Source organism: Mesoplodon densirostris, chromosome 6, assembly GCF_025265405.1.
Source record: "Mesoplodon densirostris isolate mMesDen1 chromosome 6, mMesDen1 primary haplotype, whole genome shotgun sequence".
NCBI lineage: Eukaryota > Metazoa > Chordata > Mammalia > Artiodactyla > Ziphiidae > Mesoplodon > Mesoplodon densirostris.
In genome coordinates this window covers 13,062,928-13,076,211 of record NC_082666.1, presented here as the reverse complement: position 1 = coordinate 13,076,211, position 13,284 = coordinate 13,062,928, and the positions used below count along the sequence as shown (strand labels likewise).

Below are 13,284 nucleotides of genomic sequence, written 5' to 3'. Positions count from 1 at the left end.
TATTTCTCTGCTTCTAATTATTGCTTGCTTGATTCACCTGTGGATTTCTTCTTTATAAAATGGTCAGCGTGAGCAGAGGGCCTATCACCAGGGTGACTAGAAACCCACGGTTGACTGAACTTCCAGCTCTGCTCTTGGCTCACCTCATGTGTGTGGTTCCAGGAAAGGAAACACTTTTCATTTAACCACATTCTCATCTCATCTGTTCTCTGAGAGGTGCATGCTCTCCTGAATTCAGTAACACATTTATTTCTACTAGCCAAGCCTGGTATTTCCTCCCTGCTGTACTCGTCAATTAAGTCAATTTGGTTGATAGTGTTGTTCAAGTCTTCTATATCCTTACTGGTTTTTCTCTGTACTTGTTTTCTATCAATTATTGAGAAAAGGATAATGAAGTTTCTAATCATAATTACAGATTTGTCTGTTTCTCCTTTCATTTCTATTGGTTTTTACTTTATGTTCACTGAAACTCTATTCTTAGACACATACACATTTAGGCTAGTTATGTGCTGTTGATGAACTGATCTCTTTATCATTATAAAATCATCTTCTTTATCCCTTGTAATATTCCTTGCTCTGAAATCTACTTTGTTTGATATTAGGACAGCTGCCCTAACTTTCTTTTGATTGGTATTAGCCTGGTATATCCTTTTTCATCCTATTTATACTTTTAACCCAATTATGTCCCTCATTATAAAGTGAGTTTCTGTTACAGACACCTTATTGTTCTCGCTTTTTATCTAATCTGACAGTTTTCTGCCTTTTAATTGGAATGTTTAGACTATTTACATTTAACGTAATTGTCAATACAATTACATTTAAACTTATTATCTTGCTACTTGTTTTCTATTTGTACCATCTGTTTTGTTCCTTTTCTTACCCTCTTTTAGACTGAGTATTTTTTATGATTCCACTTTATCTCCTTTATTGGCATATTATCTGTATCTTGTTGTCACTTTAGGGCAGGGGTTAGAAACCTTCTGTAAAGGGGCAGATAATATCGCAACTATGTAACTCTGCTGTTTTAGCAGAAGCATGTGCATGGTGTAGCTATTTACCAAAACTAGCAGTGGACCCAATTTTTCCCTTACCCAGGCTATAATAATAGGGACTCTGATAGTATCTTTTCCTTCTGGCTCATTTACAGTTTTTTTTTCTTTATCATCGATTGCCAGCAATTTGATTATGAAGTGCCTTGACATGTTTTCTTCATGGGTTTGTTGAGCTCTTGGATCTGTGGGTGTGGAGTTCTGCCTCCTTAGTCTGTTTTCTGGGACTTTAATTGCATATACATTAGGCTGCTCTATGTTGTTCCACATCTTACTGATGCTCTGCTGTTTTCCTTTTTTCATCTTTCTTCTGTGTTTTATTTTAGATTGTTGCAGTGTCTTCAAATTCACTAATCGTTTCTTCTTAAGCATCTAATCTGCTGTTAATCCTATCCAGTATTTTTTCATTTCGGGTGTCGTATTTTTGCCTCTAAGTTTTCAGTTTTCTTTAAATCCCATCCATTTCTTTTCTCATCATGCTCATGCGTTCCTCTATTTTCTTGAACTTGTAGAATATATTTATAACAGTTGTATTAATGTCCTTGTCTACTGATTCTATCATCTGACATTTTCTGAGTCTGTTTTTATTGCTTTTCTTCCTGGTCATGGGTTGGTTATGTTTTCCTACTTCTCTGCGTGCTTGGTGATTTGGGGTTGGATGCCAGACATTGTGATTTTTACATAGCTGTTGGATGTGTTGTGTTTCTTTCAATATTTGGGGGCTTTGTTCTGGGACACAGTGACGTTAGAAGAAGCAGTCTGATTCTTTTGAGGCTCACTTTTAAGCTTCGTTGGGGTGGGTCCTGGACAGTCTTTAGCCTAGGCCTAATCTGGCTTCACTGTTGAGGACTTTCCTTCTGGGGATTCTACTTGATGCCTCCTGTGTTAGTATGCTTTTCCACACTGCCTAGAAGGATCATAAACTCTTCTTGGGGTTGTTTGTGTTCCAATGGCTCTCGCCCCAGCCTGGCTACTTTCTCACAAGCATGCAGAGCAGTCCTCAGCCAAAGCCCCAAGGGGACCCCTCAGGAGATAGGTAGAGTCCTCTCTGCATTTTGTCCTCTCTGGTACTGCCCCCCAAAAGCTTTGCTCCCCCACCCTTCCATCCTCCCAGGGTCTCCTTGACTCCATGTGGTCACTTTTGCTTGCCAGGACATTGCCAGCAGTGGGCGGGGCTCGCTTCCTGTGTTCCCTTCTCTTAGGGGTTACTGTACTGTACTGCACTGCCTGCTTTTCAGTGTCTGGAAACCTTTTTTTCATATACTTTGTCCAGTTTTCTAGTTTGGTTTTTTCTTACGGCAGGAGGTTCAAGCCAGTGCCTGTTTGTTATTCCACCACAGCTGGGAGCAGAAGTCTCTCCCGCTTCTTACAGGCTTTGCTCAGTGACGTACCTTCCTATGACAAGGAACCTCCTCTTGGCATGACCCCACAGCCCTTCCTCCTCAACCCCTGATCCCATTGGCTTTTCACGACAGCCCTCTGTGGTACCTGCCCCAGCACCGTTGACCTCCCTGTGCATCTACTGTGAAATGGACGAAGGGCTCGCCTGGGGGTTAGAGGCTCTGCTGCTCTGGAGAAGTGGTGCGGGTAGAGACAGAAATAAAGCAGTAGGTGAACTCCTCTGAGAAGAGTGTAGAGCAAGAAGAGTGGCCGGGTGAGGCGGAGCCCTGTGGAGCCCTGACAGCCTAGGGGCAGGCAGGACTAGGCCTCTGCAGAGCAGTGGCCTGGGAGCTAGGCTGCAAACCCAGAGAGTATGGGGTCTGAAAGCTGAAGGAAGAGAGGAGGATGGGAGTGATCCACAGCGACCGACGGGTACGTGAGAGACAAGCAGGACGAGACCTGAAGGGTCTCAGGGAGGGAGCAGCTGGCGACGGGCCCCCGCTGGTCCTAGTTCTGAGCTTCTGTGGATCGTGTTCCTCGCGTCTTCCCTGCTCATTACCCAGGCGGCAGACCTTGCTTGTCCTTCAGCTGTCCAGTGTGTCCACCCCCACCCCCAAGACAGCCAGCCACTTCCTGTTCTCCGTCCCCATGGCCCACAGGCTGCCCATTGCAGAGCGTAGTTACCTTCTCCCTGCCTGTGTCCCTACTGCCTTGGGACTTCATCGTGCCACCTCGAGTGCCCGGCACAGCCTCAGTGAATACAGGGTGGGTGGAGAAAGCTCTAGAGCCTTGCAGGGCTTTTGTTTCCCACTCAAACCACAGGTCTTATGATGTTACACCACCTGCCTGGCTCTGGGGTGTGGTGAGGATCTAACACCCACTCCCGCCCCTGTGGCTCCTGGAAGAACATCAGGAAAGGGGTAGCCCCAGGGACTTCTGGGGATTTGGGAACAGAATCTGGGGCGGGTGGAGCATAAGGAAGGAGCAGGCTCAGCCTGTGTCAGGTGTTGGGGGCCGGCTGGAGGGCCTCTGTCCCAGGCAGGTGTGGGAGGTGAGTCTATGGTCCAAGGAGGGGCTCTCCTAGTACGCCCCCTCTGTGCAGGTGTGATGGTTTGTTCCCACCAGGCCCCACCCTCACCTCCTCACGTGCACCCTCAAATGCCAGCCTGACTGTCCTTGTCTCTGGTAACAGGTTGATGTCAGTGGAGGAGGAGCTGAAGAAGGACCACGCGGAGATGCAGGCAGCTGTAGACTCCAAACAGAAGATCATTGATGCCCAGGTGGGGGGCTCTGGCCTTTTGGTCAGCCACGGGTGTTAAAGGGCCTGGGATAAGGAGGGGGTGACTTTGGTTACTTCACATCCTCAGTCACACCCCACTGCAGAAGCTAAGGAGGATAGGAGATCAGGATCTCTGCTCCAAGAAGTCAGACTTGAGGGTCTCAGTGGACCACAAGCTCACTAGGACAGGCTGTGAAAAGGGCGGGGCAACTCCTCCCCTGCAGGGGCAGCTTGGTGGGTATTGCCTTTCACCAGGGGTTCTGACCAAAGACTGGAAACTGTTGGGAGGGGAATGGGAAAGGCTGGGGATGACAGCAGGCTTGGGAGAGAGGGAGCAAAGGAGCTCTTGTTCAGAGCTGTGGCTTCCCAACTGCTTTGAGAGGGGAGACAGTTAAGAGACTGGCCTCCAATCTCCTTCACCCAGGTCTGCGCCCTTTTCCTCTCCAGGCCCAGGGCTTGCTCAGTCTGGAAACTGCACAGGCTGACTGGTAGCTGTGACCTCTGTGTTGTACACACCTGTGCACACACACATGAACAAACTTGTGCCTGCCACTGCTGGGGCTGCTCCCTTTGGGTGAGAAGCAGGTGATGAGGTAGAGACATGAGGAAGGCAGGTGCGAGGAGGTCTTGGTCCGTGATGGCAAGGCCGCCCCCTCCCCAGCTGGACCACTGCCGCCTCGGCGTCTTTCCCATCCTCCTTCACACGTGGTATCCTCCAGGCCCCCTGCCTTCCCCTTCACAGCGCTTCTTGTAGGCGGACACAGCTCCAGGGGGATCCCTTTCCGGCAAGGACCCCCTTTGGCCCAGGAGGCCATTCCGCGACCCCAGCTGATGCCCTCTTTGCCCACAGGAGAAGCGCATCGCCTCACTGGATGCTGCCAACGCCCGCCTCATGAGCGCCCTGACACAGCTGAAAGAGAGGTACAGCATGCAAGCCCGTAACGGCATCTCCCCCACCAACCCCACCAAATTGCAGATTACTGAGAACGGCGAGTTCAGAAACAGCAGCAGTTGTTAACCTGCCCGAGGAGGGAGGACCATGGTGGCCCAGGGCAGGGTCTCGGCCTGGGGAGGAGCGGCCCCAGCGCAGGGGCAAGAGGCCGAGGCTCGGCGCCTCCCGCCAGCCGCGGTCCAGGAGGCGGCCGCAGAGGGAGCCGCAAGAGACTGACGCAGCGCGCCGGGGCACAGCGGCCCGCTCCCCGAGAAGCGCGTTCGGTGCAGGCCAGAGAGACTGCAGGCTGGGGAGCAGGCACAGGGGCTGCGCAATGTTTCTGTCGGGTGTTGAATTTGGTGTGCGTCACCTTTCCTCCTTGACCTGGCTGAGTGCATGTACCCCCAACCCCTCCCCAGGGAGGGAGCTGCCCGGAGAGCTGGAGGGTCGGAGAGCCAGGGGCCTACTCTCGTGGCTTCCCCTCCCCAGGACTGCCAGGCAGCCAGGCCCTGCCCTGTGGAACCTGCCCCTCAGTTCCAGGAGCCGATGGGGCGGTCAGCAGGCTGGGAGGGGGGGCTGGGGAGGACAGAGCCGCCAGAGCGCCAGGTCCCCCGCCTATCTCCACCCTGAGCACCTGCCCCTGCATGCGCGGGGACCCTTCCCGGCTGTGAGGAACCGAGGAGTCACCTGCCCCCATACGTGTCCCCAGACCCTCCGCCTTCCCGCTCCCGCCCTCCCTCCTTCCCTCCCTAACTTGTTCTGTCAGGTAGACCCAGCGAGGATCGCAGCTCTCTTCTGGGCCCTCGCGCCCGTGGGAAGATCCAGGACCTCCCTCACTTGCCACGTGGGCCCAGGCTGACGCTCTGGGGCTCCCCGAAGACAAAGACCTGGGCAGAGCTGGCCCAGGCGGCACTGTGTGGTGCCTGCCCCTCTCCCGGAGCTAGTGTACCCGGGCACGGTGGCCCTGCAGGGAGTGGCCAGCAGGTGCTCCCCCTGAGAGACAGGCTGAGCTTTCCTGATGGATGGTTAAAGAGAAGTCTAGTGCCCGCAGGCCCTGAGAAAGGTGGATAACTGTGATTTTTTTTCCTTTCACAGTATGCATTAGAAACAAAAGCCCGCTTGCTCGCTTGCTGGAACACAGGGGCCTTTTAAATTGAGCGTGCGCACTGCATGGGAAATAGCGGCCCTGGAGGATGTTAGACTTGCTCCCTCTCCAAGACAGCAGCAGCCTGCACCCGCCCCGTGTGTGCGGCCGGCCTCTGCCTCACCCGTCCCGGGCCCAGCCGAGAACCCAGGCGCTGCAGACAGGGAGGTGCTCACCCGCGGCTGGGGCCGGTTTCCCTCAGCTCTAGGCTGTTCTGTAGCTTATCGGCCCTCCCCGCCCCCTCCCTTGCGGGACATAGGTGGGCAGGAGCGTGGGTCTCTCTCGTCCCTCCCTGTTCCCACCCCTGGCCCTGGGGAATCTCAGGCAGGAGCTGGGGCGTCCACCCTGCAGCCAGGAGCCGCCCCGTCTGCCCTCAGCCGTGGGAAGCTGGGGAGACCCCTTCCTGCCGCTGGGGCTGGAGACGCTCCACCAGGGCCCAGGTTGCCCCAGAGCCCCCCAGGAAGGGGAGCACGGCAGGGGGCTCGGACCACACTGCACCCCATCCTGGGGTGAAACCAGTTCAGTTAGCCCAGAGACCCGCTTGTGGAGAGAGGGCAGGACCCCCCAAGGGTCACAGACCTCAGGAAGGCAGGCCATGGGGGCGGAGGCCTTGCCCCACTCCTCTGGCCACGCAGGCAGGGCCTGGCCCCTGTGATGTCCCCCTCTGGTTCCCTTTCACCCCCGCCCCTCCGCCGCCCCGCCCCGCCCCGCCCATGCCTCGTTGAGCGACCTCGGACTGAGCGCCTCTTAGCAATACGGGGGGAGGTTCCCAGGGCCTGGACAGCCGGGCTCAGGAGGCCAGCAGTGGCCGGTGCTGGCGGCCCTTGGCCTGGGTTGGGAGCTCTCAGGCCGAGAGCCTTATTTACTTAGTGCAAAAACTGTAAAAGTGTACAGACTCTTCCCAGATTTTTATCTGAATTGCAAGTCTGACGATTTTTGTAAATGTTCTTGGTGTTTGACTGTAATGTAACTATTTCACCTAATGGTTGTACATAGTCCTTTAGTCCTGGTGCTGCCGAGGGCTGTCCGGGACCGCTGCTCTCCGACGGTTTTTATTTTATTTTTAATCTAGAGAACAGTGCTGGGCAGGAGGCAGAGGTTGGGGATTTGGGTGATGGGGTTTTTCCCCGCCCGTGGCATTTTACCTGTCGGCTGTGCAGCGTGCTCTCTGGGTGGTGGGGCCGTGCGACCTGCCTGGAACCTGCGTCCCTGAATGTGGAGGAGGGAAGGCAGTCCCTGCACGGGGAGACCCAGGCCCAGCCCTGCTGGAAAAGGCTCTCCCCTCCCCTCTCCTGCCAACACAGGGAGGCCTGACATTTTGCTTAACTTTTATGTCTAGGGTGAAGGAAACTGCCAAACTTCCTATAAGTGAAGACTCTTTCTGACCGCCCAGAATGGGGGTGGGGAACCAGGGCCAGAGCTCCAGGCACCCCCCCCAACCCTGCAGAGCATCTGCCCCGGGGTACACCTCTCCCCCTCCCGCCCTGGCCGTCTGCGGAAGGCAGATCATCCAGGGAAACGGCCCCTCTTTTCTACACACTCCCCCAAGCCGCCCCCAGCCCCCATTCCACCTCCCTGCCCCCCCTTTTGTAAGTATGTGAAAAGGAAAAAATGCAAATGTTGGAGTCTTGGCTGGAGCGCCTCCCTCCAGTTTTGACTCTAACTATGTAATAATGTACAGAGAAAGTTGTTGGTGTTCTAAGACTGTGGCTGTGCAATTTCTGTACATTTGCAATTAGAAATATTAAAGATTTATTTAGCTATTTTAAGCCTGACTCGCCTCTCCCTTCACCTGTGTCTCAGGAGCTTTTCCAGGGGTGACTCTTGCATCGTGGCCTGATACTGTTCTTTACCAGCACTCGGTTCACCCTGGTGGCAGCTGTGTTCAGGGGAGACCCCGTGTGATCTGGGATTGCCCCGTCCTCTTCCAGGCTGGGGTCTCTCCCTCCCCCTCGCTCTGACAAGCGTGGACTTTCTAGGCTCCCAGAGCTTGGCCCCTGCATTTCCCTACAGCAGACACCAGCTCCTGCCAGACCCTGCTTCCCCAGCCCCTGAAATCCTACTCCAGGAGGGAAGGAGGCGGTCCAGGGCCACCAGCAGATCATGGCTGAGCTAGACTTAAACCCAAGCCTCTGATACCTGAGAAGCCCCAACTCATGGCCCAGACCCACCTGCAAGGCTGAACCCCCAGGGCCTTTGTTGGGAACAAGCCAGCACCTGAGCCCCTTCAGTTGCACCCTGCACAGGGGACAGGTGAGCACTGCAGGAAAAAAAAACAACAATCCATTTCAGACCGTGCCCTCGTGGGTTCCCATCTCCCCTCTCAGCAAGGCCTCCCTGCCCTATTCTGCACCGTGGGTCAGCCAAACCCGTACCTCTTCTCGGATCTCCCAGCCAGATGCTCTCCCTGCTCCGAGAGCCAGCCTCCTAGCCCACTGGGGGAAGACGGCGGCAGTGACCCTCTGACCCCACCCTGGCTCACCGCCAGCCAGGCGTCCCAGCTCTCACCTTGCTTCCTTCCCCAAAGCAGCCACAGGAGAGGAGGGGGACCCCCATTCCTTCCCAAGGCAGCCCCTGGCCGCCCCTTGCTTTCATCACTCCTAACTCTTCAGGCCCTGCCCCTCCTTCTCACAGCATTGAAAACACCAGGTCTCCACCTGCTCTTCACCTGCTCCAGGCTGGGTTTTCTACCCTTCAGACCACCTTTTTTTTTTTTCCCCCTTTTTGCGGTACGCAGCCCTCTCACTGTTGTGGCCTCTCCCGTTGCGGAGCACAGGCTCCGGACGCGCAGGCTCAGCGGCCATGGCTCACGGGCCCAGCCGCTCCACGGCATGTGGGATCTTCCCGGACCAGGGTACAAACCCGTGTCCCCTGCATTGGCAGGCGGACTCTCAACCACTGCCCCACCAGGAAAGCCCCAGACAACCTTTTTTAAAGTGTACTTACTGCCTGCAGGGACTTGCCATCTCCGCCTCTGGCCTCCCGCCCTTTCCCCAGCCCTCTGTAGCCTGGCTTGCCTTTCACACCTCCACTGCCTCATTGCCAAGCCCGTGGGCCACCTCAGTGCTTCCGTACCACTGACCCTGGTTCCCAAACTGGTCCCTCTGGTCCCTCTGCTGAGGTGATGCCCTGTAAACATAGAATTCAAGGAAATAGCAATGAATGGAACAGAAAAATCATTTCATGTTGACAGGCATTTATAACGAAGGTACAAAAGCCATGAACTTCCATGTGTGGATTAAGGAGCATCAAGTAAAAAAAAACTGCTGGAAATGCAAAAGAAAAAAATCAACAAAAATACAATTGCATCTGAGGCTAACACCTCACCATTATTAGCTTATGACAGATCAAGGAAGCAGTAAGAACCCAGAGGTTTTTAATAATTAATAAGGTTTAATAAGCAGGGATACATCAAGCTCTTACCCTAGAGAGAACACACCTTCTTTCGCGTATACTTAGAACATCACCCAAAGCTGACTGCATGTATCGAGAAATGAAAAACTGAAAAAGCTGGCCAAAGAAAAAGTTGGGGCCACATTCTGTACTTTGAAGCAATAAAACTAGAGATCACTAGAAGACATTTACTTAGTTTTTCTTCTATCAGAAAGTTTAAAAAATAAATATTACATCAGTAGGATTAGGTTTTTAAAAGAAATAATCTTCCAATTAAACAAGGTATACTGATGACATGCATTTATCTCGTTTCCTTTTCAAGCACCACCGTACTGACAGGACTGAAAAGATGATCACTCATAAGGGCAGATTTAATGTGGGAGGAGATATCAGTATGTAAGAGAATTCGAAAAGCTTTGGCAGATGGAGGTTGATGAAAGAGCATTGACTAAATTAGCAGAGGGCGAGATGAACCGGAAGTGAGCTGATCAAACTTTGACCTAGTCAAACTTACAAGCTTTTGTACAGCAAAGGAAACCATAAACAAAATGAAAAGACAGCCTATGGACTGGGAGAAAATATTCGCAAATGATGCAACTGGCAAGGGCTTAATTTGCAAAATATACAAACAGCCCATACAACTCAATACAATAAAACAAACCACCCAATCGAAAAATGGGCAAAAGACCTGAATAGATATTTCTCCAAAGAAGACATACAGATGGCCAACAGGCACATGCAAAGATGCTCAACATCATTAATTATTAGAGAAATGAAAATCAAAACTATAATGAGGGACCCCCTCACACTGGTCAGAAGGGCCATCATGAATGGATAAAGATGTGGTACACATATGATCCAACAATCCCACTACTGGGCATATACCCAGAGAAAACCCTAATTCAAAAAGACACATGCACCCCAATGTTCATTGCAGCACTATATACAATAGCCAGGTCATGGAAGCAACCTAAATGCCCATTGACAGATGAATGGATAAAGAAGTTGTGGTACATATATACAATGGAATATTACTCAGCCATAAAAAGGAATGAAATTGGGTCATTTGTTGAGACATGGGTGGATCTAGAGACTGTCATACAGAGTGAAGTCAGAAAGAGAAAAACAAATATCGTATATTAACACATATATGTGGAACCTAGAAAAATGGTACAGATGAACCTGTTTGCAGGGCAGAAGTTGAGACAGATGTAGAGAACAAACATGGACACCAAGGGGGGAAAGCCGCAGGGGTGGGGGGATGGTAGTGTGATGAATTGGGCGATTGGGATTGACATGTATACACTGATGTGTGTAAAATTGATGACTATTAAGAACCTGTTGTATAAAAAAATAAAATTTAAAAATTTAAAAAAAACTAAAAAAAAAAAAGATGTGGTACATATATACAATGGAATACTACTCAGCCATACAGAAGAATGAAATAATGCCATTTGCAGCAACTGTATGGACCTAGAGATTATCATACTATGTGAAGTATGTCAGAGAGAGAAAGACAAATACCATATATCACTATTATGTGGAATCTAAAATATGACACAGAATGAACTTATCTACAAAACAGAAACAGACTCACAGACAGAGAACAGACTTGTGGTTGCCAAGGGGGAGGGTGGGGTGGGAGAGGGATAGATTGGGAGTTTGGGGTAGGAATGCAAACTATTTTATACAGAATGGATAAACAACAAGGTCCTACTGTATAGCACAAGGAACTATATTCGATATCCTGTGATAAACCACAATGGAGCACTTTTCATGCCTAGCGCAGCCATGGCTTGTGGTCCCAAGAAGCACCTGAAGTTCATAGCAGCTCCAAAGCATTGGACGCTGGATAAACCAACTGGTGCGTTTGCTCCTCGTCCATCTACCGGTCCCCACGAGCTGAGGGAATGTCTCCCACTAATTATTTTCCTAAGGAACAGACTTAAGTATGCCCTAACAGGAGATGAACTGAAGAAGATCTTCATGCAGCATTTCATTAAGATGGATGGCAAGGTCCGCACTGATAGAACCTACCCTGCTGGTTTTACAGACGTCATCAGCATTGACAAGACTGGAGAGAACTTTTGTCTGATCTGTGACACCAAGGATCGCTTTGCTGCTCATCATATTACACCTGATGAGGTGAAATATAAGTTGAGAAAGATGCAAAATGAGCAAAATGAGAAAGATCTTTGTGGGGACAAAAGGAATCCCTCATCTGGTGACCCATGATGCTCTCACCATTGGCTACACTGATCCCCTCATCAAGGTGAATGACACCATTCAGATTGATTTGGAGACTGGCAAGATTACTGATTTCATCAGATTTGACACTGGTAACCTGTGCATGGTGACTGGAGGTGCTAACTGGGAAGAATTGGTGTGATCACCAACAGGGAGAGACATCCTGGTTCTTTTGATGTAGTTCATGTGAAAGATGCCAATGGCAACAGCTTTGCCACCCGGCTCTCCAACATTTTCGTTATTGGCAAAGGCAACAAACCGTGGATCTCTCTTCCCCATGGAAACGGTATCCACCTTACCAGTGCTGAGGAGAGAGACAAGAGACTGGCGGCCAAACAGAGCCGTGGATAAGATGATCTCTAGGTGATATGATTGGAAGTCTTTGTACTTAATTAAAGACAATACTGCATTAAAAAAAAACACACACACACAATGGAAAAGAATATGAAAAAGAATGTATATATATGTATATATACACGTATGTATGTATAACTGAATCACTTTGCTGTACAGTAGACATTAATACAAATTGTAAATCAAATGTAATTCAATAAAATAAATTTTAAAAAAAGAAAATGGGAGTGAGAGGAAAAAAATCTAGGAGGGCACTAATCCCATCTTGGAGGCCCGACCCTCATGACTGCATCTAAACCTAATGATCTCCCATAGGTCCACCTCCAAATATGATCACACTAGGGGGTTAGAGCAGGATATCTAACATCCAACTATTGGGAATTCCTAAAGGAGGGAAAAGAAAAGGCAAGGGGAAAATGATCAAAGGACTCATAAAAGCATATTTTCCAGAGTTGAAGGAAGAACTCAAGTGTTCAGGATGAAAGAACCCAGCACAGTGGATGGAAAAAGAGCCCCTCCAGGGCACAGTGTCGTAATTGCCAAACATACCAGAGCTGTGTGGATCCGTGCTGGCGTTAGCCAGGAGCCCAGGGGAAGGAAGCCGTGGCTGAGTACATGGGCCTAAGTGAGGAGATGGGAACCATGGCTCTGGAGAGCAGAGAGAGTCTGGTGTTCCTGAAAATTCCTGGTGGAGAGTCTCAGCGAGAGATCCTGGTAAGAAATGGTGAGGTTACATTGAGACTAATCAGCGTGATCATGTGCTGTTCTCTGGCTACAGTCAAGACTAGTTAATGCCCTACAGGGCTATAAAACCACAAGCAATGGGGGTGCCAAAAATCCACAAGTGAACATGTAATACACACGCTATGTACATACATACGTAGTGAATGGCAAGTCAAATAAAGATGTATTCCCCCTGGTGATAGAATAGTCCTGGGGTGCTCCTCTTAACAATATTCCAGTGGGCCACTGGGATGACAAGTTGGGATGACAAGCTGGCCTACTTTTGCCTTAATTCCAAGTTTGGGTGATTTTTCTGAACACCCCTTGACAATGCAAAGCACAAAGCTTCAGTGACCTGGCAGCAATGTGAATGACTAAAGCAGGCCCACATCAGAGGACACTCAGACCCAGTGTTGAGGGACAACAGGGAGAGGTGGGGATTGGGGAGAACTGGAGAGCACACACCCTTTCTCCAGGTGTGGCTCCTCCTCGGCATCAGGGACCATTGCCCTGGATTTACATACCATCCATTCTCTGCTCACTGACTCCCACATTTTTATACCCAGCTCCACTGCTCCCTGAGCCCTTCACAGGGCCTGTGTCCACTTGGCATCAGGTTTGATATGACACCAAAACCTGTTCCTCCCTTCGCTTTCTAACCCACCAAAATGGCTCTGCCATCCTCCCAGTTGCTTGAGCCAAGAGCCAAATGTGACTTCTTGATTCTTGTGCATTAAAAAGAATGGATAACAGCAAAGGAAATTGTAAACAAAATGAAAAGACA

At 50.5% G+C, this 13,284-nt stretch overlaps 1 protein-coding gene and 1 pseudogene across 12 annotated transcripts in view; both read left to right on the top strand.

Moving 5' to 3' along the window:
• The window catches only part of DAB2IP (DAB2 interacting protein), a 196,770-nt gene extending 189,218 nt beyond the window's left edge, over positions 1-7,552 (top strand). For 11 of the 12 annotated variants that reach the window (XM_060100781.1, XM_060100778.1, XM_060100783.1 and 8 more), the window contains 2 exons: positions 3,622-3,709; positions 4,559-7,552. In XM_060100781.1, the coding sequence (XP_059956764.1) occupies positions 3,622-3,709; positions 4,559-4,726 (256 nt within the window). In that variant the 3' untranslated portion in view covers positions 4,727-7,552. The remainder of the gene's footprint in view (positions 1-3,621; positions 3,710-4,558) is intronic. The other variant, XM_060100782.1, reaches the window with a different exon arrangement.
• A 3,415-nt stretch (positions 7,553-10,967) lies between these two features.
• Positions 10,968-11,774, top strand: LOC132491853 (small ribosomal subunit protein eS4, X isoform-like; annotated as a pseudogene).
• Positions 11,775-13,284: the final 1,510 nt, after the last annotated feature.